The sequence below is a fragment of the Physeter macrocephalus genome, chromosome 15 (genome assembly GCF_002837175.3).
Source record: "Physeter macrocephalus isolate SW-GA chromosome 15, ASM283717v5, whole genome shotgun sequence".
Classification (NCBI taxonomy): Eukaryota; Metazoa; Chordata; class Mammalia; order Artiodactyla; family Physeteridae; genus Physeter; species Physeter macrocephalus.
This window is the reverse complement of record NC_041228.1, coordinates 25,992,244-26,017,466: the sequence shown is the minus strand read 5'-3', so window position 1 is coordinate 26,017,466 and position 25,223 is coordinate 25,992,244. Positions and strand designations below refer to the sequence as shown.

Below are 25,223 nucleotides of genomic sequence, written 5' to 3'. Positions count from 1 at the left end.
AATCTTTGGAGTCATATTTGATCCTCTACCTTTATATCCAGTCTTTACTAGTTTAGTCATTTATCAGTATGTCCCTAGGCACCATGACAGGCACTGTGGACACAAAAATGAATGGGATAATGTTTCTGCCCTTGTGGGATACACAGTCTGGTGGGAGAGACATTTGAACAAATTACTACAGCAATACGGTGCGCGCAGGCCCTCATTTGACCCTCTCATAGATCATGACAGAGCAGGCCTCCTTTTTCTCCATTGGCAGGGATTGGTGTTTGTCCCTTCCATTTGTAGCATTTTCTTCTTGCATCTGTATGGAATGCTTGTGGCAGGGGGAGTATGCACACTGGCTTGGAGGCAGGAAAGAGTGTGGCCAGATAAGGAAACTGCTTGTAGAATGGTATGTTGGGGACAGAAAGGGGATGAGCTTGAGAAAGTAAGCGGGGAGCAGAACATAAATGTCCCAGTGTGCTATGATTATGACCTTGGATTTAAACCTATAGGAAAAAAGGATATTGGCAGAGTTCAGGCAGCATGATGATGCTATCAAGTTTGCATTTTAGATGATTCTAGCAGCACCCTGGGGGATGAATTGGAAGAGGGCAACTAAGAGGCAGGGAAGTTGGTTAGGATGCTTATGCAACAGTTTGGTGAGGCAGAGAGACCAGCCTCCTGGTCTACAGTGCAGTGAGGATATGATGAGACTGGAATTAAGGAAGTAGCATTAGAGAGGAGAGGTTGGATGTTGGGGGTGGATTTCAGAGGGAAAAAATTCCAGGTGTGACAACTTCAGGAGAGTAGAAAGTTTTGAAATAGGCATGAAAAGAGGGAACCTGTGATGGTCCTGTAAATGGATCAGCAGAGGTTAACGAGGGCCCACCATTGGAAGGGAAACTCCAAGGCTGCGATAGCTGCACCATATAGAATGTGATTTCCCTGGCGTTGCTCACCAGCCTGATGACGGGCTTGGGGAGGTAGGTGGTGGTCCTGTGCTTGGTTTTCTGGTCTCACTGTTCCAGCCCCAGTCTGCATGTCCTCCACATTTATTTCCCATAAACTTTTGGCCCACATCTGACTAATCTCATTACTATTCCTCAGACAGAAAATGCTTTTTAAAATTCTGTGCTTTTTTCTCCTGTTGGTAATACTGTCATATCCTTCCCATCTCCCTCCTTTATCTGGGACAACCTCTTTCCTCTCAGTCTCTTTAACCCGGCCCAAACATCCAACTCCAGGAAACGTACTTTAGCCCTCACCAGTCTCACCTTTATTTGATTTTCTCTTGCCCTACAGTTGAAATGGAGCAGGTGTGCTGGGTCAAAATCCTGGCTTTGCTACAACCAGCAGGTCACTTTGCATTCATTTGCCTCCAAATTCTCTTCTACAGTTAGTTCCTACTTCTCAGGATTGTTGTGAAGATATATTGAGTTAGCTCATATAAACTTAACGTGCTTAATGTATGTCTCTCTGGGCACATAGCAGAGCTCAAGAAATATTAATTTGATCTTATGAATATGCTATTAGATCAGCCTGGAAGATCAACCTCTATTATAACCTCTAAACTTTGTCATTTTGGGGAATTACCAGTCTGTATTTTTTGCTATTTCATGAATAAGGCGGGGTAAATAATATTTTAACTCTAGTAAATAATTTAAATGTAGTAAATAAGCATTTTAAAATGCTTACTATGTACTAAGCATTTCCTCACAGCAAGCCTATGAGTGGGTATCATTAGTATCCCATGTTACATTTGAACAAACAAGTATCAAGAAGTAAAATAACGTATCCAAAGTTACAAAGATAGGAAGTAGAATTGAACTTACTTTTTCTGACTTTAGAGTTCATGCTAGACTCTGCCTTCAGGTAGATGTCCAATGTACAGGACCCCTGGCTCTAACTGCAGCCTGAGCTGGGAACTTGAGCTTTTCAGAGAGGTGGGAGGTATCAAGAGTGGGGAGGGCTTTACAGGTGGGAAAAATTACATGAGCAAGGTTGCAAAATCAAATGAGCTTATTGTACATGGGAGAATCTGGTGAGACATACCCGCATCTATGAGGAAGGAGTAAATATAGTTAAGACTGTTCTTCCTCTTGTATTCTGTGCCATGCTTGCTAACACAACTGCCTGCCCAGTCATTCTAGTTGAGAATCTGGGACTCACTTTAGGAACTTCTCTTTTTCATTTGCCAAATTAGTAGTTAAATCCCACTGATTTAACTCTTGTATATCCTTCCTAGACTTCTCTACTGTTACGCCCTAATTCAAGTCTTCTTTGCTTTTTGCTCAGATTGCAAAAGCCTCATTTCTGTTTCCCTGGTTATGGGCTGGCTTCATTGTAAGATTTTATGAGTGAAGTTCCCAAAAGTCAAATCCAGTTTGCCACTGTCCTTATTAGAGTCCTTCAGTGGTTCCCTGGTGCCTTAGAACCAGATTTAGTTGCTTTCAGTGGCACACAGGGACTTCCAAGGTCTTACCCTGGGCTCTGCTTGGCTACGTAAATTCTGCTGGTTTCATGTTGGCCTGGAGAACGCGTACTCGTTTTTCTAAAGTGAAGTGACTCTTCTCTGTTGAGGGCCTGCTCTCCAGCCTTATGTATGGTGTTCACTCATTCCCTGTTGCCTCTTCTGCACACTGTACAGCCTAACTTTGTATTTTCCAACTGTTTTTTTAACTTAAAAAAAATTATAGTTGATGTACAATATTATATAAGTTACAGGTGTACCATATAGTGATTCACAATTTTTAAAGGTTATACTCTATTTATAGTTATTATAAAATATTGTCTATATTCCCTGTGCTGTAGAATATATCTTGTAGATTATTTTATACATAATAGATTGTACCTCTTAATCCCCTAACCCTAACTTTCCCCACTCTTTTTTCCTCCTCCCCACTGGTAACCACTAGGTTGTTCTCTATATCTGTGAGTCTATGTCTTTTTTGTTATATTCACTAATTTGTTTTACTTTTTAGATTCCACATATAACTGATATCATACAGTATTTACCTTTCTCTGTCTGACATATCACTTAGCATAATACCCTCAAGTCCATCCATGTTGCTGCAAATTGCAAGATTTCATTCTTTTTTTATGGCTGAGTAATATTCCACTGTATATATGTACCATATCTTCTTTATCCATTCAACTGTTGATGGATGCTTAGGTTGCTTCCATATCTTGGCAATTGTAAATAATGCTGCTATGAACATTGAGGTGCATGTATCTTTTCAAATTAGTGTTTTTGTTTTTTCACACCTGTCCCAACGGCTATCATCAAGAAGACCACAAATAACAAATGTTGGTGAGGATGTAGAGAAAAGGAGACCCTTGTGCACTGCTGGCGGGAATGTAAGTTGCTGCAGCCACAGTGGAAAACAGTATGGAGGTTTCTCAAAAAACTAAAAATAGAGCTACTATATGACCCAGCAATTACACTCCTGGGTATACATCTGAAAAAAACAAAAATACTACCCCAACTGTTTTTGAATGGTGATCTTTTGTATTTTACAGAAAGCTCCATAAGACAGTGATTAATATTGGTTTTCTGGAGTAATGCCTGACATGAAATTGGTGCTCAATAATTGTCTATTAAATTAAAGAAACAATGGATGAACAAAGCCAGAAAAATGATGAAAAGGTCAGATTTTAGAGGGCTTTGAAAGCCAGTCAGAGGAGATTGGGGATATTTCTTTTTGAAAGAAGATGATATGTGCACATTGTTTTAGGAAAATTAGCCACATAGGAGTGCTCAGATAGATTTATTCTCATCTTAATACTTCTGCTCACACTGTTTCCTTCCCTAAGTTGCCATTCCTCTGCATCTCTGTGCATTCAGTCCAATGTAGCTCTCTCATTGGGGAGGATATTTGAAAGGCTCTTTGGAAAACTAACAGGATTCTGTATAAAAAGTAAATTATGATTTGAGTCTGCCATGTTTCTAAGTCAGTCTGTTCTGTCTGGAAGGGGGAAATCTTGCTCAAAAGTCTTATCTAGTAAAAAACTCACTATCATACTAGCTGGTTGCTAGTTTTTCTGTTTTGGAATTCAAAAGACATTCAATAAAAGACAATAAATTTTAATTAAAATCAGTGAAGGATATGGAATAAATAAACAATAATTTTTCAGGGAGCAAAATAGAGTGTTGGAATTGACTTAGCTCCAAAGTATACGTGTATGTACTCTTTTACAATTTCATTTATTATGTATGATACACACACACACACACACACAGAAGTGTACTGATCAGTATTTAACAATTGGCTCTCCACAAAAAAAGGGAGGGGCCCTGAAATGTCATATTTGCTGATTTCTGCAGTGTTAGTACTCCAACCATGACCAATTTTAAGCAACTAGTGTGATGTCACTGAACATAGATTTGGGAAGAAATGTTAGCCACTTGCTGTATTGCAAAGCCTGTATTCTTTGGCTGCAACACACGACTAGCTATAAACTCTTTTGGGAGCCTGTGACATGCCAAATTCAGTGCTGAGGGCACTGGGGATACGGGCCCTACTCTTACTGATGTTAGTGGCAATGGGAAGACCAACAGGTAACAATTATGATACATAAGAATTACTAAACCAGAAGTATATGCACTGTACCGTGGAAACATAGGTAGAATACCTAACACACATGGTTTTAGCTAGGCATTCAGTTACATAGATCTGCCTGAGACATTCAGGGAAGACTTGATGGGATTCATGAGGGGCACCGTTTGATCTGAGACTTGGATGATAACTGAGAGTTTGCCAGATGAAAGATATTCTGGCTGAGAGAACATAGCAAGTTCAGAGAACTACAAATAATTCAGTATCATGGGAGCATAAAGTCTGAGTTAGGAAAGCCATAAGTGATGAAGCTAAAAACATATAAAGGAGCCAGGATCTTACTTGTTATGCTAAGGTGTTTAAACTCTAGGCCTCCGGGAACTTTAAAGCATTTTAACAACATATCTGTTTGTTAGAGAAACCCCCTAGTGAGAAGTGTGCAGATGATCTGGGGGGACAGTGGAATGGGAGTCAGAGAGGCCTGGTGAGGTGTGTCCTGAAATAGAGCAGGTGAGAAATGGTGAACTAGGACAATGGTAGTGTGACGGAGTAGGTCAAATAAAGAGTTATCAGCTAGAATCACTAGCACTTGACTATTACTTGGATATGGGGTGAGTATATAGGACAGAAAAGAACTTAGAAGGACTCCTAGATTTGTGGCTTAGGAATCTAAAATAGGAAAGAAAAAAAGAGGTAGGGGTTTACGAAGGAAAAAAAATGGATTTAGTTTTAGACATATTGGATTTGATGTAATTACACGACGTCCAAAACTCAATTAGGCGTAGGGGTCAGGAGATGTCTTTGCTAGAGCTGTGTACTAGACTCTCATAGTTGGGAGTTGTAATCATGGGTGTGGGTGTAAGTAGGTAGAGAGACAAAGGTCAGGGCTGGGGAGGAGAGATGGGAGTTAGATATAGCAGGACCACAATCTGGTTCAGGCTTCCCTCAATAGACAGTTCACTTTCATTGCCCCACTTCAATGATATGAGACTATTCTCTCCTTGAACGTGCCCAGTCCTCCCCTATCTACTCCTCTCTTTCTGTTGAACTTTCTTCCTTTTCTCTCTGTCTCCTCATTGTTGCTTTTAGACATTCCGCCCATCTTTACAGGCCCAGATCAATGCCATGTTCTCCATAGAGCTTTCCTCCATTCTCCGCCATTTTGCTTTTCCCCTCATGGAGGCTTCGTCCTCTATTGTAGAACATAATGGTCTGCTCAGGATTATTGGTGTACATGGCCAATAGTGAGCTCCTTGAAGATGAAGAGTGTGTCTTTCTATATTCCAGTAGCCCCCCAACCTAGGAGAGCGCTAGGTGCTTTTAGGGTTGTGAGTGAATGTTTCATTAAGTTGAGGAGGAGAGTGAATATAAAGTGACCTACTGCAAAATTCTGCTTAATGTTGACCTAGCTCTAGCTTTATACCTTTCACCCTTCCCCCAACTCATAAAAAAAGTAAAGGAGACTAAGAACATGGTTACAGCCCAGACTTAATCTGTCTGGAACCTGGAATATCTGCAATTTGAAGAATTCACAAGAGGCTTCGTAAAGAAATATACTTTGTCATTTTCAAGGTTAGCTGATTTTAAGGTGTTTTTTGATGTGTGGTAAAATCAAGAATTCTGTACGAGTACAGGTTTTTCCCTTTTGTAGGCATACAGGAAAATTTATATTTCTTTACTGCTGAAATTATGTCTCAAAGCTGCAAGCATAAAATTGGGAATACACAATGTGCGTTCATCTAACCAAAGGACACAAAACATGTAACTGCAGCGCACTTTTCCTGAGGCAATTTATGGCATATGTAGTTTTTCCTTATATAGGATGTGAATTGGAAAATGGAAAACTTTTCTTTAATAATAAAATAAGATTGCACACTTAGATAATTGTGTGCTAAGTTACAAAAATTGCACTTTTTTCCCATCTAAGAGATCTTTATACTATTAAGGATATAGTTGAACCCAGAAAAATGGAACAAATAAAACAATTAAAAATGAAAGGTGGACCTGTGAAAACAGTACAAAAACAGTCCCAGTAAACTCGAGGAACCTCTGATTTAGGCCTAATGCTGGAAAGTTTAGTATCATTAATACACTCTTTTTTGTTGTTTTTTGTTTTTTGCCGCACCCGCGGCATGTGGGATCTTTGTTTCCCAACCAGGGATCGAACCCATGCCCCCTGAAGTGGAAGCACAGATTCTTAACCACTGGACTGCCAGGGAAGTCCCAATATGCCTTTTAAGGTTAATCGTTGATTAAGCTACCCACACGACTTAAGGGACTTTATGCTTCCAAATGTCAGCCCTACTGCCACTATTATGCCTGCTTTCCTTTGTTTCTTAAGTGTCTTTCCTTGTTCAAAATTTCTTCTTTAAAGTGTAGGTAACACTTGAGGCAGGAGTTGGAGGGAGGCAGGGGGAGAAGAGAAAAGATACATTTAAGCCCTTTCTTTGTCTGAATTGTTAATTTTCCATGAGCACATCCTACTCGGTTTACTCAGAGTCAGAGTCAGGAGGCTGCCTAGGGGAATGGAAGTCACTGAGAAGTAAAGGACTGATGGAAGGGTAGCTGATGGTACAGGAGGGAGGAGAGACAAAAAAAAACCCCCCAAAAACCCCCACAAATTTTGTCTGATGCATCTCATCTGATTTGAATAACTCCATGTGGAATTGTTAGTATCATTTTATTAATGAGAAAACTGTGGCTGAGAAAAACTGACTTACAATCTTATCCATTTTGTTTTACTCTGTGCTATTCTTGAGAAGATTAATTTCACATTTTGTGTAAAAACAGCATATAAAATTATATATCTGTATATTGACTATAATGATATAAAAAAGATCAAGTGAAAACATGAAAAAAATATGACTAAATGCTAATAAATTGTGGTTTTTGAGAGATGGGGTAAAGGATGCCTTTTTTCTTATTCCTAGTTTTCTGTGTTTTCCATAATACACGACGGCTTTTCTATCATCAGCAGCAATAACATCAACAAATAAAAGGCATATATTGCTTTAAAAGGAAAGCTGCTTTTGTCTCTTGGGCTACCAACATTCCTCTAGGAAGGTAGAGGCTTTTAAGAAATTTATGTAAACAAAGACTGTTTGGCATTTCAAAGGCTTTTTAAGCCAAACAAAATCCATAATGAAAATTTTGCCATAAACTTTTGGAGTTTCTACTTGGACTATGTTGCACAGTTTCTCACCAGTTATACTGTAAAAAACAAACAAAAAAGTACGTTAGTGTGACTCAACTGAAAATGAAACTGATAGCATGATCTATAAAATATTCTGCATACCCCATATCCTGTGGAAATAAAATATTTGAATTGAATGTGTTTATCCATAGTGAGTCCTTTACCAAGATATTTCTGCGTCTCCAAAATACTGAAAGATCCAATCAATTCCCTTGAAATATTCAGTCAATGATAAAGATATTTTACCTACACAATGCTGAACACCTGAACTGACTGAACAGAGAGAGATCTTTTGGGAGTGTGTAGATAGAACTGAAATGGGAAAAATGTGATCATTTAAACCATGTCTCCATTATCATTACAACCAATTGTAAAGCAAAAGATTTCGTCAATCAGATAATTCTTTTGTCTACACAATTCCAAGCCATTATTCTGAGTAATTTGTTTCACTGAATGTACCAAATATTTAGTTGGTTTTCTAAAACATAATTGAATCTGAATAATAGGAAGAAAAAAGATTCTGGTCTGTATTTTCTGCATAGGGGATATAAGTTAAAAGCAAACAAATGAACAAACAAAACCCCCACACTTGTCCCTTACGTATAAATACTCTTTTATTTCTTCTTAAAACGTAGTTCTTTTAGGCTATGCACATTTGACTTTCATTACTTGGTTAGAAAGACCTGGTCCAGACAGAATATTTATTAAAATGTAAATTAAAATTGCCTGAAAGAAAAAACATGCAGAGAAAATATTAGAATAATAGTCCTTGGGTTATAGGAGGTGGAGTTAGAACCTTTGGAAGATTTAAGAAAAGAACCGTTTCAGAAGAGGAAGAGCCAGATCAAAGGGTCACTGATTTTGGACAAAACTGACTCCCCTTCATGGCTCTCATTCCATTCATTGGAGGCACTACCGTTCTTCCAGACTCGGAACCCTGAAGTCACATTGAATTGTTCCCTCTTCATCCTTTGTATCTGATGTGTTCACATCTCACCCTCTCTTTCTTTGAAAGCTCTCTCTGGTTCACACCTTACTTTACATTTCCTGATAGAGAGTCGTACTACTTCATGCCTTAATTACTACCAACAACTTCCAAAGTGGTCCCTCTACAACAAGTCTCTCAGCCTCCAATCCTGCCTGGTCCACAGCTGTCAGATTTATTGTCCCCAAACACCACTTTCCTCATTGCTGCCGCCTGCTCACCACTCACTTTCTTTTTTTTTTTTTTGGTGGTATGCGGGCCTCCCTCTGCCGTGGCCTCTCCCGTTGCGGAGCACAGGCTCCGGAGGCGCAGGCTCAGCGGCCATGGCTCACGGGCCCAGCCGCTCCGCGGCATGTGGGATCCTCCCGGACCTGGGCGCGGACCCGGTTCCCCTGCATCGGCGGGCGGACGCACAACCACTGCGCCACCAGGGAAGCCCCACTCACTTTCTTCATTGTCCCTGCACTAAGTTCAAACTCCTTGCTCTGCCTGATAGTTGGAATCCTCCACAGCCTTTTCCCTCATTCTCCTTCTCTCTCTCTCTCTCTCTCTCTCTCTCTCTCTCTTTCTCTCTCTCACACGCACACATCAATCCAATCTTACTTTTTGCTGTTCCCCGAAGACTTCATTTTAGTCAACCAAATCACTTCATACTATAAAAATCCCCCTCCTGACCCCTTCTCCAAATCCATAGCATTCTCATCCCAGCCATGTCCTTTCTGTGTAAAGTGCTGTCTCTCTTGACTTTTACTTTCCAAATTATCCTCATCCTTCCAGAGCCTTCTCAAATGCCACCTCTTCCATGAAGGCTTCTCTGATTCCTCTAGCCCCATAATTTCCTTTCTTTCCTCTGAACTCTCCTCCTATCTATAATCAAGACTGAATTACATGACATATTACTTCAATACACTTCTATTGATTTATATGGCATCCCTTGTTTCTCAAGGAGGGTGTTATTGACATTTGCAACAGGGCACTTCATTGTGCAGGGCTGTCTAGCACATTTCAGGTCATTTGGCATCCCAGGCTCCTGATGCTAAGTGACAGGGATGTCATTGTGACAACCCCAAATGCTCTGAATACAATTCCAAATGCCCTAATTATTAAAAAGTTCCTTGGAGAAGTTGCTATATCATATACACACCTGCTCAACAAATGATCTTTGTTTAAATGGTGAATGCATATTTTAAAGAATAAATATTGCCCTTACAGTTGACAACATATTAACAAAAACTCAGAATGAGACTAATCAAACATTCAGATGAACCAACACTCTATTTTAGGTATCTTTCATAAGGTATTTCATTAAACCCTCACACCAACCCTGGTTGTTATTTATCCTTATCCTTAAAGATGAGGAAACTGAGGCTCAGAGAGTTCTGCTTACCCAAGGTCATACATCCAAGCTTGATTAGAGCCCTTGCATTTTAAAGCCCAGGGTATTTGGAGTCAAATCTTTGGCTTTTTCTCTTACCACTCAGCTTCTATAAGGGCAGCCTATTTGTAACAGCTTTGAAATAAGAGTGTGAACATGTAACACAATTAGCAATTTAAAGCACATTATTAATGCTGATAGGTGCTAATGACTATAACTGAAAGGGAAGATATTAGACCAGACAAACAATCTTTTAGAATTTAAAACAAGGATCTAAATTAGAGTCTAATGAATGAATCTACTCCCTGACCTTCTTTGCTACAGACAGTACCCCATGTTTAGTCTCTAACTGAGATGTACGTATTCTTTACTCTCTTATTGTAATCTTTACTCTCTTAATGTTTGTCTTGGCAGATGGCCAACAGTTCTAAGTTTCCCTTAATCAAGTTTTGGGTAATAGATGCCCAATACAAGGCCCAGTAAATATGCCTTGTATTAGGTAGTACTGCTAGACCCAAAGCAACAGAAATCTAAGAGCTGGCAATAGTTGCTCAACTCTTCCCTAGTTGCTCAAGTCTTTTCTATCACCTGGGCATCTTTAATAATAAATGTTATATAAATCAAGTATCATGGTATCATTTAAAATGTTGTATATATTTCTTTCTAGTGACAGTTCATTATTCATTTCATGCATGTCTAAAACACCTACATTTATTAGTAACTTATTTCACTATGTGCCCAATGTCCAATTACAATTCTTCATATTTCAGCTCATCTAGAGTTTAGGAAGTGACGGTGTGGATGATTCATGTGCTTACTTTAACAAGTACACTCAGTTTCTATCTGTGCACATAGGAAGAACTATATTCCTGCAGGATTTTTAAAAAAAGAAAGAAAATTCAACCCATTTGAAAGAGCCAGTATTGTTGATTTCAAGTTTTTCTTTTCAGCTCTGAGAATGTTTACCATCTATTTTTTTTTCTGTTTAACAAAGAAGGAGAAGGACCTGAAAGCCAAGTTCATAGATAACTTAGAACAATTGTGTGACTATAGGTAAATGTGCATATGATATAAAAGTATTTTATTCCTGTATTGTCTTATAAACCATATCTACTGAAACAAAGTGAAACCATTTGTTTAACTCATATAAAACCATTATTCAACTGTAACCACCTGAGCATTCAGGTGATCTGAAACATAAAACGATTTTCAGTTATGCTTAGCAAGAAAAACAGACATTTTAAAAAAATTCAATAATTGTTTGTACCAAATTGAGCTTGGTGTTAGCCTTTTATTAGAACATTTCCTGAGCAAAGTGCATTTTGAACTTCTACACGCAGGGACACGTTGTAGGGAGGTGGAAGAGAAGGTAATAGACTCTTTCTCCACTAAGACTCAGAAAAAGAAAAAAAGCCCAGTAACCCCTCTCAGTTTCATTATTGTTTTGACTCATCTTTTCTCAAACTATCTTGTCAAATATTTGTCAGACAATAGAATTCTTAAAAATATCCAGCTGCTCCCTATAGAAGCCAGAAATGATCTAAATATTTTGATAACATTTCTCAGAGAGGTGCAAACATTTTAAAGGTGGAATTCTAGGGCTTTTGTTATATTTCCTTATATCCTAATAGCACGTGAACTGGTACCTGCTGATGTGCTATCAAAATTTTCCCATCTATTTTTAGATCTTCAGTTGTTTTAGAGGTGGATTTAATATGTAAAGCAGAAGCTTACACTGTGAAACATTTGCATGATTGTATTTTAGTTTTACCATTAGCTAAGTAGGGCAAAATTGATCCCATCTCACAGGGAACTCTCTCCCACATTTCCTCTGTGGACTTGGAGGTTCAGATTTGCTTACCTGCTTCCTTGAAGATACTGTGCTGTTGAAATATCTACTAGAGGTCTTTGAATTCAAATTCTTGCTCTGATGGGTTGAATCATTTTTCCATGTCTTAGAGTTTTCTTTAGGATCTGAAGGAATGGGATTTAAGAAGAGGATCCTAGCTATGAATCCATAGAGGACAGTGGCCAGAATCATTGGAACAACATAAAAGACACCAAAGTCCATTAGGTAAATAGGTGAGTAGTAATTCCTGGAGATCTTGTAGCCACAGGACACCACAATAGCATCTTTATAGGTGCTAATATTGAGATCCAGCAAGAAGAACCACAGCATACAGTAAATGGATGTGAAAGCCCAGACAAAGATGATGATCTTTTTGGCTCTGGAAAATGTGCAGAGAAACTGGGCTTTGATGGGGTGACAGATTGCTATGTACCTCTCAATGGTAAATGCTGTGATTGAACAAGAGGATGCATTAATGCCCAAGTACTGGAGGTAAGTAATGCAGAGGCATCCAACGTAGCCATAAACCCAGGAACCATAGATACTGTCCGTTATGTTGGGGAGGCCCGCGGCCACCAGGACCATGAGATCAGCTACTGCTAGACTCACGAGGTAGCAGTTTGTGGGCGTCCTCATGTGCTTGGTTCTCATGACCACCAGGACTACCATGATGTTGCCCACGATGCCCAGGCCACAAATAATGAGCACAAGTAAGATGGTGACCACTTGGTATTCTAGGGCCACCACGGCTCGAGGCTGAAGCTGTGTCTGGTTCAGCTCACTTACTGTCTCGTTTTCCATCTTTAGTGGCTTGAGTTTTCTCTGAAACACTTCTCAACACATCTTCTTTCCAGTGCCCTGCCTTTATCACAGTGGTTCTCTCCCCCTGTGAAGAGTTACAGTTCATATTCATTCACAGCATCACCAATTCTGATCAAGTCACAGTCACTTACAGGTAATTCTCCTCTCCTTTCACCTCCCATTTTTCTGCAGTAATAGGGCTCATATGTACTCCCCAAAACTCCTTTTATTGCAACTCTAGTGTAGGATGGAATAACTGTTTTGACTACCTTACAATAAGAGGGACCGGTTTTTTTCTTAATGGAGAAAAATGCTCAAGAAAAGAGACACAAAAAATGCTCCTTGTTTTGAAAGAGTGCTCGATGGAAAAAAAAAAAAGAAACAATATCTGCTACCTGAAAAATAAATACAAAGACATCTCTCAGATGCTTGGGAAAAGTACAATGGAGAAGAAAAAGATACGAGGGGGAGAAAAGCCAAGAGGCTCAAAGATCAAGCTTGACAGAAAATTAGCCTCTGCCTCCTTTGCTCTCAGAGGGTGAGATCCCTTTGCTACAAAATAGCAAGCCTTTGAACCTACCTCTCCCCATGCCCTCTGCCCTGCAGACCCAACAGAGAACAATTTCTTCTCTTACCTTTTCCTCTGTAGCGTTGCCTGCTTTTCCAGGTAGATGAAGCAGTATTAAGCGCGAGTTTCCAACGCTGCAGAAAACCTCGTCTACTTTGTTTGACAGGGAGACTACTTAGCAGTGCTCTGTCTTCAGAACTGCGGTTCTTCTAAACCCTTGCAGCCTTTCCAACTGATGACAGACCACACAGCCGCAGCAGAAGCAGCAGCAGAGAGCCTGTCAAATCGTAGATCTTCCCCTAATGAGAACATGCTCGCTCTCTCTGTCTCCCCCCGCCCCCTTCCCACACACGCGCAAACACACACACTCACACTCGCAAATGCCAGTCAGTCCTCACTGATGCATAATCTTCTCCCCTCGAAGGATTTACTTTTAAATGTGCTAATAATACAGTTCTAATCTGGAAGGCTGAAATCACCAGCAAGGGGTCCAGAGGCAGCTGGTCTTATAGTTGTTTATAGTCCAAGTGCTACAGAAACTCCAGTACCTGAGGCAGCCCTGAAATATATTTACACTCCCTGTTTGATAGGACTTGGAGATGGCAAATCCTTCTCAGTCCAGACACAGCCCTTGAAGCTTGAGATATGTGTCTGAGCTGAAATCAACTTCTTTCCCTACTATGGAAACCCTTAGACTATTTCTCCAGTGAACCGGTGAAATTGACTCCCTCATCTCATATTATATGAATGGAAAATGAGTTGAAATGGATTTTAAACCATTTCAGCTGCAATCTTCTGAGGCTTATAAAGATTATTTTTAAAAAACCTGTTTGAGCTAAGAACATCAATTTAAACCTACAAATGATCTGTGAACTTTGTTTTTCAACTCTGGCTCTGCGTCACTTACTAGGATCTCTCTAACTGCTCCGGACGCCTCTCCCCTCTTCACCCACCCTCTGGACTGCCAACCAACATGTACCACCCAGCAATGTTTTGTGTCAATTTATTTCTAGGTGGAAATCTAAACCAGGGCCACTCTGGTAACACGCCTCTGAAACAAAACTTTATAAACAATCTTTTTTAGGAAAGTGTACTTCGGCTTGATTTTTATTTCTCTGAAGTAGCCCATGGGCAAATCTTTATACTTTTTAATGGAATCTCAGAAAATATGTCTTTCTTCTCCAGGCACCAACTGAATACACCAAATGTTAATGTTTGTCCACTTTTATTTCAGACTGACAACGAATAACAGCCCTTAACTTAATGCCCTATATAGTGAACAGGTTGATTCTCTACTCTAAGAAGTTTAGATGTTCTTTTTTCTAGAAGATGTCAATGGAAGAATAGATTCGGTGTAGACAGGACCATGAAGGAATCAGAGTCATGTTCAAGGCTAGGTACAATGGGATGAAGGCGAAGCTTGGATCATATTGAGTGAATTCCACCCTCTGAACCATCAAGGGCTCCTTGAGTATCTAGTTCTCCTTCTAAATCAACCAGAGTTACAAATTAATGACCCATGACTCAGATTCAGGTTTCAGAAATATATTGTTTGGCCTGCACAATGTAGTTTCAAAGGTAGACTATCGTCTGTCTACCTTTCAATATTGAGAGATTGTATAGTAAATCTGGATTTCTGCCTCTCATAAACATGGAAAGATCTGGCAACCAAGAGTCCATATTCCTGCTAGAAATAATCATCCGAAGCTGAGTAGTGGTTGTGAGTAGCAGTCTGTGGGGGGACAGGATGTGTCCTCTCCTCTTTTCCTCCCTCTTTTCTGTCACACAGGCCAGCTTCACTCAGTAATCCTGCACACCTGGCCTCTGTAGCCTTTCGAGTCTTGACTCTTATATCACATGCAGTTCCTGAGAGAGACAGTGGAGGGGGTACCAGCCAAATGCAAACTCTTTTACCCTGAATAGGATTTCTGCCCACCTTCTGGTTTGTTCCCGCAACTGGTTTAGCAGACTGGGTGCCAGCTTTACTTCTCTCCCTGCCCTAGAGGACAGAGATTACTCTGAACACCTTGTTTCTGGTCGAGTCCTCTGCATTTTGGAATGAAAAGTGCTTTCTAAGGTGAAAACGTTGCTTCCCTACCCCATGCCAACCCTACCACCTCCAATCTGAAAGGCCTCTTCAAAGGTCACACTTCATAAAGCACATCTTCCCCTCTCATTGTCCCCAGGATTTTAGCCAGCTTTCAGGCCTTTTGAAGAGACCTTATTTTAAGTCTTGGGTAGTAAACGTGAGGGGAGAGAACATCTACAATGCTACCTGCCCTGGCAATTCCACCTCCCTCCAAATCTTAGCACATTCTTCAGCATTTCTCTGTAAGGACACTGTTCTGAGTCTTCAGTTTGTGTCCCTATTCATTCTTTTAGCACTTAATTGTTAAGCTCTTCCTATGTACCAGGCATCTAGTATATAACATTTTGTTTTTACCTTCTAATAGGTCATGGTCTACTGGGAGAAGCAGACTTATGAACAGTTACAAATATGCATAGATATGTTGAGAGGGCTTAGGTTGTGAAGGGGAAAGCATTTGTGGGTGGTAGGTGCAACAGACTGAGGGACCAGCGAGGGCTTCCGAGGCAAGGTAACATCTGAGAACAGTCTTGAAGAAAAGTATAGCTTCTTTTTGAAGGGTGGGATGAGTGAAGGTATTCTGACTGGAGGAGATAGCATATATGAGGCCCAGCTGTGTAAAATGGCGAGGATTCTGGGGGTGGGGGGGTAATTTTCTGCTTCTGCTTTGGCTGTGAGGAGTCTGAGCTGGTGACGAGACAAACACTGATGACCACAGGCAGCTTTCAGAGTAAGGAGCGCTCCTTTCTGATCTGACTCAGACCACCCCTGGTTCCTCCTTCCCTCCCCTTCAGCTAGTTCTTTCCTCTCCGGAGAGTACCAACTTCTGCTTTCACCATCCCAGACTTGCCTGTCCCTTATGGTCCTGTCTGTTTTCAAGCGAATTTATGCTCTTTGCAAAATTATATGTTCAAAGTAACTGTGATTTTCATAAGGTAGGTTTTTTATTTGTCAATCTCAATCAGATAATATCTAATAAATGCTCCCTAAGTGTAAAGAACTGCACAGAAATGGACCTAGAGTCTGTCATACAGAGTGAAGTAAGTCAGAAAGAGAAAAACAAATACCGTATGCTAACACACATATATGGAATCTAAGAAAAAAAAAAAAAAAGGTCATGAAGAACCTAGGGGAAAGATGGGAATAAAGACACAGACTTACTAGAGCACAGCCTTGAGGATATGGAGAGGGGGAAGGGTAAGCTGGGACGAAGTGAGAGAGTGGCATGGACATATATACACTACCAAACGTAAAATAGATAGCTAGTGGGAAGCAGCCGCATAGCACAGGGAGATCAGCTCTGTGCTCTGTGACCACCTAGAGGGGTGGGATAGGGAGGGTGGGAGGGAGGGAGATGCAAGAGGGAGGAGATATGGGGATATATGTATATGCATAACTGATTCACTTTGTTGTAAAGCAGAAACTAACACACCATTGTAAAGCAATTATACTGCAATAAAGATGTTAAAAAAATGAAATAGTGTACAACTAGATTACACTTTACGTTTTGGGTTGAGATTTTTTTCTCTCAATAATAAATTCTAACCAACTGTGACTTTTATATCTTTTGAGTAATTCTGACTAGAGAGAAATGCATCCTTTGAAAATAGTTCAGTGGCATCTGTTTTGAGAAAAGGTCGGTAAGTCATGGTTCCAGCATGTAGATGGTGCACAAACTTACCATTGCCCACTTTCAGTTTTGCTCTGTTTCCTCTGACCTTGGCTAGCATCAATAAGAATGAGCATCACACTTACAGGCTCCTTTGTAAGAACGCCCTTGGACTCCAAGCTGGGACTGTTTTTTTTTTTTTTTTTTTTTTTTTTTTGGCCTGGCCTCAGACTTGACCCTCAAGCTTGAGGAAAGATTGAGCACTTCTGCTTCCCACTCTTGGCATTCCCACCCAGACAGCTTGCTCTTGGTATCTGGCTTTCCCTTTCTTGGCTACCCCAGGAAATCATCTGCTTGGCCAAGTCTCTGTCCCTGGGACACAGTGGCTGACATGATTTTATTACACAAGAGGAATTTTACATAAGAGGAATTCAGGAAAGCCCTAGCCTGGTCTCTGAAGGTGATCTTAGCTGTCTAGGTAGTAGCTGGCTATCAGCTGGTTGTCATCAACCCTTTAGTAGAAAGATGATTATTTATGCTATCAGCATTTCTCAAACGTTAGCGTGCATCTGGATCTCCAGGAGAGCTTGTTAAAACCTTGATAAAACCGCCCCCAAATTGCTGTTTCAGTAGCCCTAGGGTGGGACCTGAGTATGTGCATTTCTCATAAACTCCAGGTGATGCTGACGCTGCTTGTCTGTGGACCACACTTCGAATAACCTTGAACTATATGGTCTAGCTCAGCGATTCTGGTGTGGGAGCAATGATGAATCCGAATCACCTACAGAAAGTTTTAAAAATTTACCTATCACAGCACTCCTAAGTATTTTGGGTTTTGGTGTATGTCCTCAGATTGGACTAGGGCCTGAGAAAGAGAGTGGGGCTCTGGACAAAAGCAATTGACTTGTCCCCCTCTGTATCTGTCACCCTTTTTCATCTCTACTATCGTACCTGGAGCTTGGCTTGGCAGGTGGGGCATTGCTGCGAAAGAGAATATCTATGCTCACTGTGGTCAAGTGGCACTGGGGTCAGAGATACTGTAGAGCATCCAGCTAGGCCAGTGGTTTGCAGGACCCAGACCATGGTGAGGAGAGGGCAAAATTTAAGGGGGTGCCAAAAACCTCAGTAATTAATACCATCGATATTTTAATGCAATATTTTTTAAATCAAAGTTTATGCAAAAAAGTCTATGATGAATACAATATCAACTTTTTAAATAAAGACAGCATCAATTTTATGAATTTTCCCTTTCTGTCCCTTGTTGAATTTCAGAATCATCTGGGGAGTTTTAAAAAATATAGATAGTTAGGTCCCTTTCCCAGATATTCTTATTTAATTAGTCAGGAAGTGAAGCCTAACCTTTGGTATGTACAGTGATGATTAAGAACCACTGAGCTACACCAACAAATGTTGGTCTCTGGAGGTGGTATGTGGGCGTCCAGGCTGCAGGAGGGCCAGGGAGGTGAAGTAAACTAGGTGCAGGTAACCCACCCAGATTTGGAAAGGTGACAACAGAAAATGTTGGCAACAGAACACTAGCACAGACTCTGGTTCCTGAGAAAAATTATATAACTATATAGGTTTCTAGATTTAGAAGAGCAGAGTGAGGTACAGCCTATCGAGTTGAGATTCTGACACAGAAACCACAGAAGACTGGGTCACTGGAACTGGGATAGAAGGTTTGGGTTCTGGAAGTAGTAAACAAAGTCAACTCAGGATTTGATGCTAATTCACCTAGATACTGAACTAAGTATCCTTCAAAATTTCCCTGTTCAGGTGTAAGCTTGATCACAGAGCTTTGAGTAAAAGAAAGCATTTGGCAAACATTATAGAAAAGATGTCAAAATTCATTTTCACTGAAATTTAAATATTAGCTAGAGAAAACTGTTGGCTGTTGATCAACAAAGAAAAATACTTTATGAAATGGGATTATGAAGTTGTGTTTGTGCTTATTGGAAAAGGTACAGAACCTGAAAGGTAAATAAGTTGTACAGTAATATTGTATATTTTGGGCACAAAGTGCCCTTCTTTTCTATTTCTCAACCATATATACTCTTGTTTCCATTCCCTAGTGTCCACATTTCTGGAGAAAATAAGATCTTAGATTTAAAAATGAAGTACAGTAGAAGTCAACCTAAAAATATTTTAAAATGAAAAAGTAGAAACACATATACATAGCTTCTTACCCTCTGCAGTCTCTAGCATTTGTTATCTGGTTGGGTGAAGCATGTTCAGGAAGTGTTAACACCAGTTACAAAGGTTTCCCCAAAGTGTCATGACCTACACAAAAGATTGAAGAATAAGAATTTTAATCAAAACTTCTGAGCTCGTAAATCAACTATACTTCAATTTTAAAAGAAATAATAAATAAATAAATAAAAAGAAAAAACTGAGCTTCTGATTATTTTGATTTATTGCATGTTTTATGGAACACTAAAGTTATTTTTTAAAATTCATATAATATTAAAAAATTACTGTAATTTAGTTATTATAAAATTGCATTTTGTAAGCTGAACATGGCTGACTCTGGTTGCTAGGAATTTCAAGTCCGAATTTGTATCCTTACATAAATGGTTGTGTAAGACTTTATCAATAAAATGCTTTTTTTGTTTACTAAGTCTATCAACTTTGTATTTGACCTTCAGTTTCTCCTCTGCTCTTATTTATTATGTCAGACACACAGATGCAGACACATAACACTGCTTCCCAGATATGTATATATCATTTAAAAAATCAATTTTATCGAGGTACAATTTACATAAAATAAATTCACTTTAAATGTAGAGTTTTGTGAGTTCTAGCAAATACATATAACTTTGTAGCCATGACCACAATTAAGATACAGAAAACTTCCATCACCCTAAAATGTTTCCTGTGTTCCTTCCCATTCAATTCTGTATTCCCCGAACAATTCTATGTTCAGGTAAATGTTGCTCAGCTTTCTATCTCTAGACTATATTTATCTTTTGAAGAGTTTAATATAATTATATCATAATTATACAGTATGCACTCTTATGCACACATAAATCAGCATAATGTTTTTTATATTTACCCATTTTGTTGCATGAATCAGTAGTTTGTTCCCTTTTATTGCTGCACAACATTCCATCGTATGGCTATATGGATATATCATATTTTATCCAATCGCCTGTTGGTGGATATTTCACTTGTTTTCAGGTTTTGGTTAATATGAGTGAAACTTCTACAAATATGCATGCAAATACAATGTCTGTAAAAACATTCTGCCATTTTTCTTGTATAGGAATTACCAAATTCCAAGCGTGAAAACTGTTGGGACATAAATTTAGTATATGCTTACATTTTTAAGAAATCACCAAAATGTTTTCCAAAATGATTGCACCATTTTTATACAAATTTACATAATGTTTTGTTTTCATAGAAACCTACATAATAGCTACATATAAAAAATTCAAAGCAGAAAGTAACTGTACACATTTAGGGTTAACTCTGCTTTATGCATTTGTGTGTCCCCCAGCATGAACAGAGAGAATACACAGAGTATACAGAAAAGGCAGTTCGTGTACAACATGAATTTGTTGTATAAATGAGTGAATTAATTTTCCCAAATGATTGCCTTAAACTTAATTCATAGAACAGATATGCTGAGTAAACGACATAATATATATCAAGCACTCAGTCCAGTACTTGGCACATAATAAAAGTTTAGTATATTTATTATTCTATAAACACAATGTGTTCATGGAAAATAAAACTGGTATTATTAAATTTGCTAAAACACCACATACCACCTTTAAAATTTCTAAGTTATAAAATATGTCTTGCTGAATCCAATGGGGTTTTTTAGTGGTTTGGCTAAGATATATCTCTGTGGAGATCCTAGTGCCATATCTCTCTTATTCTTCTAAAACCCAGTAAATCTGAATTATAACATTAAATGTTTTCATGCCTCCATAATTGTTTATTAATTAACAAAATACAAGCATTTGTTCATTCACCATAATTATGTTCATAATGAATGAGGGAATTTGTAGAATTGAAATTCTTACTGATGCCTTTGAAATTACGATTGTGATAGGAAACATTGGAAAAAATGGCTTGTTTTAGTTGTCAGGAATTGTTGGCTTACATAGTATGCTAAGACAGAAAGGAGAGCACAGAACACTGAAACTGTACATATTTTAAAAAAAAAGGGAAAGGAACACAGTAAGTAGTTAAGAATAAAATCCGGTCACTTAATTATTAGATTGTAGTGGTAGCTGACTATTTGGTGTTACTGATGAAATCATCCAAGCACTGATGTGCAGAAGGGATGCATCTCCCTGAGGAAATGTTTTCGGACCCCTGCACAGGTGGCCCAAACCCTTGGAGAAGGTGGGTGGGGCTTGTTGGGAGTGATGGTGATAGGAAACAGGGGTTTGTTTGAAGGAGATAAGTAAGATCTGCCAAAATCAAAAGTGTAGCATCCTAGAGAATCAAAGGCCACCTCAATACTGAAAATGATTTTTTTTTAAATAAAAAGAGGCATTAATGTGGAACAAATTTTCAGTTTGTGACATCGTCATAGTAATTTCCTCTAAGGTGAGACACTTCTGAAGTATTTTGTTACAATGTTTCTTAAACTTTCAGTCTTCTGGGAAATACCTTTCGAAGAAGAATAACAAGAAAGAAGTGTGGTGAATGAATTAAGAGACAACATTACAGAGTGATTTCTCACCTTCAGTGTGGAGGTTCATTTGTCCGTCCGCCTGCTCACACGCTCACACATTCACACTTGTTCAATGCTGCCTTATTGAGTGCCAGTTATGTCCCCTATAGATAGAAATGTGAATATGAAAAGCACAGAGGAGCTCCCAGCCTGGCAGGGGTGACTTATACAAACTGCCAATTATAATGCAGTGTGTTAGCTGCTATAATTGAGGTATGTACATATATTTAAAGCTGTAAGGTGTTAGGAGTGACTAATTCTATGTGAAATGGTATGGAGTAAATTCACAAGACCAAGGAGAAGGACTCCTTGGTCCAGGAGAGAAAAAAAGCAATAAAGAGTTGGACAAATAGCCCCTGACCAATCAGCTGGGGTGTAGGGAAGCTACCATGCAAAGGAAATTCTCAGTGGACAGCAGTAGGTGCCACGTTCTCTCTGAGGATGTCCCATGGTGAACGCTACTCTATCACACGTGCAGTGCCTGACTTCCACCCCTGGACAAACATAGAGTCCAATGCAAAGGCGTATACAAAGCCCATGGTTCTTGATAGACTGACTGGTCTTTCATCCCGGTTCACTTACTGTCTGTGTGACTTTGGTGAGTCTTTTAACTTTTCTGCACGTTAATATCTTCATTTGTAAAGTAAGGATAATAATAGTAGCTATCTCATAGGGTGGTGTGGGGTTTTTTTTAGGATTAAATGAAGTAATACGAGTTAAAATTATTAGAACTATGCCCACACAAGAGTGTACTGAGTAAATGTTAATGGCTATTATATTTAGAGGAGAAGAAAAAGACTGTTTTCTAAATCTGCTGATTTTTTAAAAAAATAAATTTATTTATTTATTTTGGCTGCGTTGGGTCTGTTGCTGTGCGCAGGCTTTCTCTAGTCGAGGTGAGCGGGGGTTACTCTTTGTTGCGGTGCGCAGGCTTCTCACTTTGGAGGCTTCTCTTGTTGCAGAGCATGGGCTCTAGGCACGCGGGCTTCAATAGTTGCGGCACATGGGCTCAGTAGTTGTGGCTTGCGGGCTCTAGAGCCCAGGCTCAGTAGTTGTGGATCATGGGCTTAGTTGCTCCGCAGCATGTGGGATCTTCCCAGGCCAGGGCTGGAACCCGGGACCCCTGCATTGGCAGGTGGATTCTTAACCACCGCACCACCAGGGAAGCCCAAATCTGCTGATTTTTGAGGCATGGTCCTCTGAAGTTGTACCCAGCTAAATTCTTGTTGATTTCAAGAAGTGGCAGGGCTGTCTACAGAAGCTGGATGCTCATCTGTATTACAAAGAAATGACAAAGCAAAGACAGGATTCGAATTTATTTAATGATGAAAGGAGCGGATAGCATAGCTCCTTTTTTGCTGAACAAATTCTTTTTTGTTTTGTTCAAGAGGCAGTGATATTTTATTTTATTTTATTTATTATTTTGCATCTCACTCTATTTATTTTTAACATCTTTATTGGAGTGTAATTGCTTTACAGTGGTGTGTGAGTTTCTGCTTTATAACAAAGTGAATCAGCTACACATATACATATTTCCCCATATATCCTCCCTCTTGGGTCTGTCTCCCACCCTCCCTATCCCACCCCTCTAGGTGGTCACAAAGCACCGAGCTGATCTCCCTGTGCTATGTGGCTGCTTCCCACTAGCTATCTATTTTACATTTGGTAGTGTATACATGTCCATGCCACTCTCTCACTTCGTCCCAGCTTACCCTTCACCCTCCCCGTGTCCTCAAGTCCATTCTCTACGTCTGCATCTTTATTCTTGTTCTGCCCCTAGGTTCATGAGAACCATTTTTTTTATTCCATATATATGTGTTAGCATATGGTATTTGTTTTTCTCTTTTTGACTTACTTCACTCGGTATGACAGACTTTAGGTCCATCCACCTCACTACAAATAACTCAGTTTCGTTTCTTTTTATAGCTGAGTAATATTCCATTGTATATATGTGCCACATCTTCTTTATCCATTCATCTGTTGATGGACACTTAGGTTGCTTCCATGTCCTGGCTATTGTAAATAGAGCTGCAATGAACATTTTGGTACATGACTCTTTCTGAATTATGGCTTTCTCAGGGTATATGCATAGTAGTGGCATTGCTGGGTCGTATGGTAGTTCTATATTTAGTTTTATAAGGAAGCTGCATACTGTTCTCCATAGTGGCTGTTATCAATTTACATTCCCACCAACAGTGCAAGAAGGTTCCCTTTCCTCCATACCCTCTCCAGCATTTATTGTTTGTAGATATTTTGATGATGGCCATTCTGGCTGGTGTGAGGTGATACCTCACTGTGGTTTTGATTTGCATTCCTCTAATGATTAGTGATGCTGAGCATTCTTTCATGTGTTTGTTGGCAATCTGTATATTTTCTTTGGAGAAATGTCTATTTAGGTATTTTGCCCATTTTGGGATTGGGTTGTTTGTTTTTTTTGATATTGAGCTGCATGAGCTGCTTGTAAATTTTGGAGATTAATCCTTTGTCAGTTGCTTCATTTGCTGTCTTTTTTCCATTGTATATTCTTGCCTCCTTTATCAAAAATAAGGTGACCGTATGTGTGTGGGTTTATCTCTGGGCTTTCTATCCTGCTGAACAAATTCCTGAAGTAAGTCAAGGAGATTAGGATGCCCATTCTTATGACTCCATCTGACTGAGGCTTTATAGTCCCTGTGCCTGTTCTAAAGGGATTCTCCCAAATGACTGATGTTTACCAAGCTCTATCAAATGAGTATTTAAAAAGAGAATGAAATTGCTAAGCATTGTTATCCTTAAACTGCAAGTTGAGATGCAATATTGGGTCGTGAAATCAATTTAAAATTTCAGGACAATTTTTTTTTAGATTTAAAATAATATGGGTATTATTTCATAAACTTCGAGTTTCACTTAATTTATATAAGAAATAATATGATGGCTGACGCTGTTATAGTGCCTGACACTGTTCTAAGAACTTTAATGTATAGTAACTCAGTTAATTCTCATAACAATCCTAGGAGATAAAGCTCATTTCCAACTCCATTTTGCAGTTGAGAAAACCAAGGGGTTAAACCACTTCACAAGGACAGAGAGTTGATATATTCCAGAGCTAGGGTGTAGACCTGGAAGTCTGGCTGTAGATGGTATGAGGTACATGGTGATAATATATAATATACATCTTACCGTGGGTATGGGTCAAATGGGTTTGAAAGCCACTCTGATGAAGAGAAGATAGGCAGCCCCCACCATACCAGCAGCCCTGGGCAAATGCACTAGCTCTGTAGAATTTCCAACCTCTTGGCAATCACAGCCAGTGTTAATATTCAGGTTACTTCTGAATCTTAGCCAAATGATTTAATCAATTTAAGAATGAAAGAGAGGGGCTTCCCTGGGGGCACAGTGATTGAGAGTCCGCCTGCCGATGCAGGGGACACGGGTTCGTGCCCCGGGCCGGGAGGACCCCACATGCCGCGGAGCGGCTGGGCCCGTGAGCCATGGCCGCTGGGCCTGCGCATCCGGAGCCTGTGCTCCGTAACGGGAGACGCCACAACAG

General features: G+C 39.6%; 1 protein-coding gene across 1 annotated transcript in view; it reads right to left on the bottom strand.

Annotated features, from left to right (window-relative positions):
- The window catches only part of TRHR (thyrotropin releasing hormone receptor), a 43,246-nt gene extending 30,417 nt beyond the window's left edge, over positions 1-12,829 (bottom strand). Inside the window, exon 1 of the mRNA XM_007117671.2 lies at positions 11,956-12,829. Coding sequence (XP_007117733.1) covers positions 11,956-12,744 — 789 coding nt within the window. The 5' untranslated portion in view covers positions 12,745-12,829. The remainder of the gene's footprint in view (positions 1-11,955) is intronic.
- Positions 12,830-25,223: the final 12,394 nt, after the last annotated feature.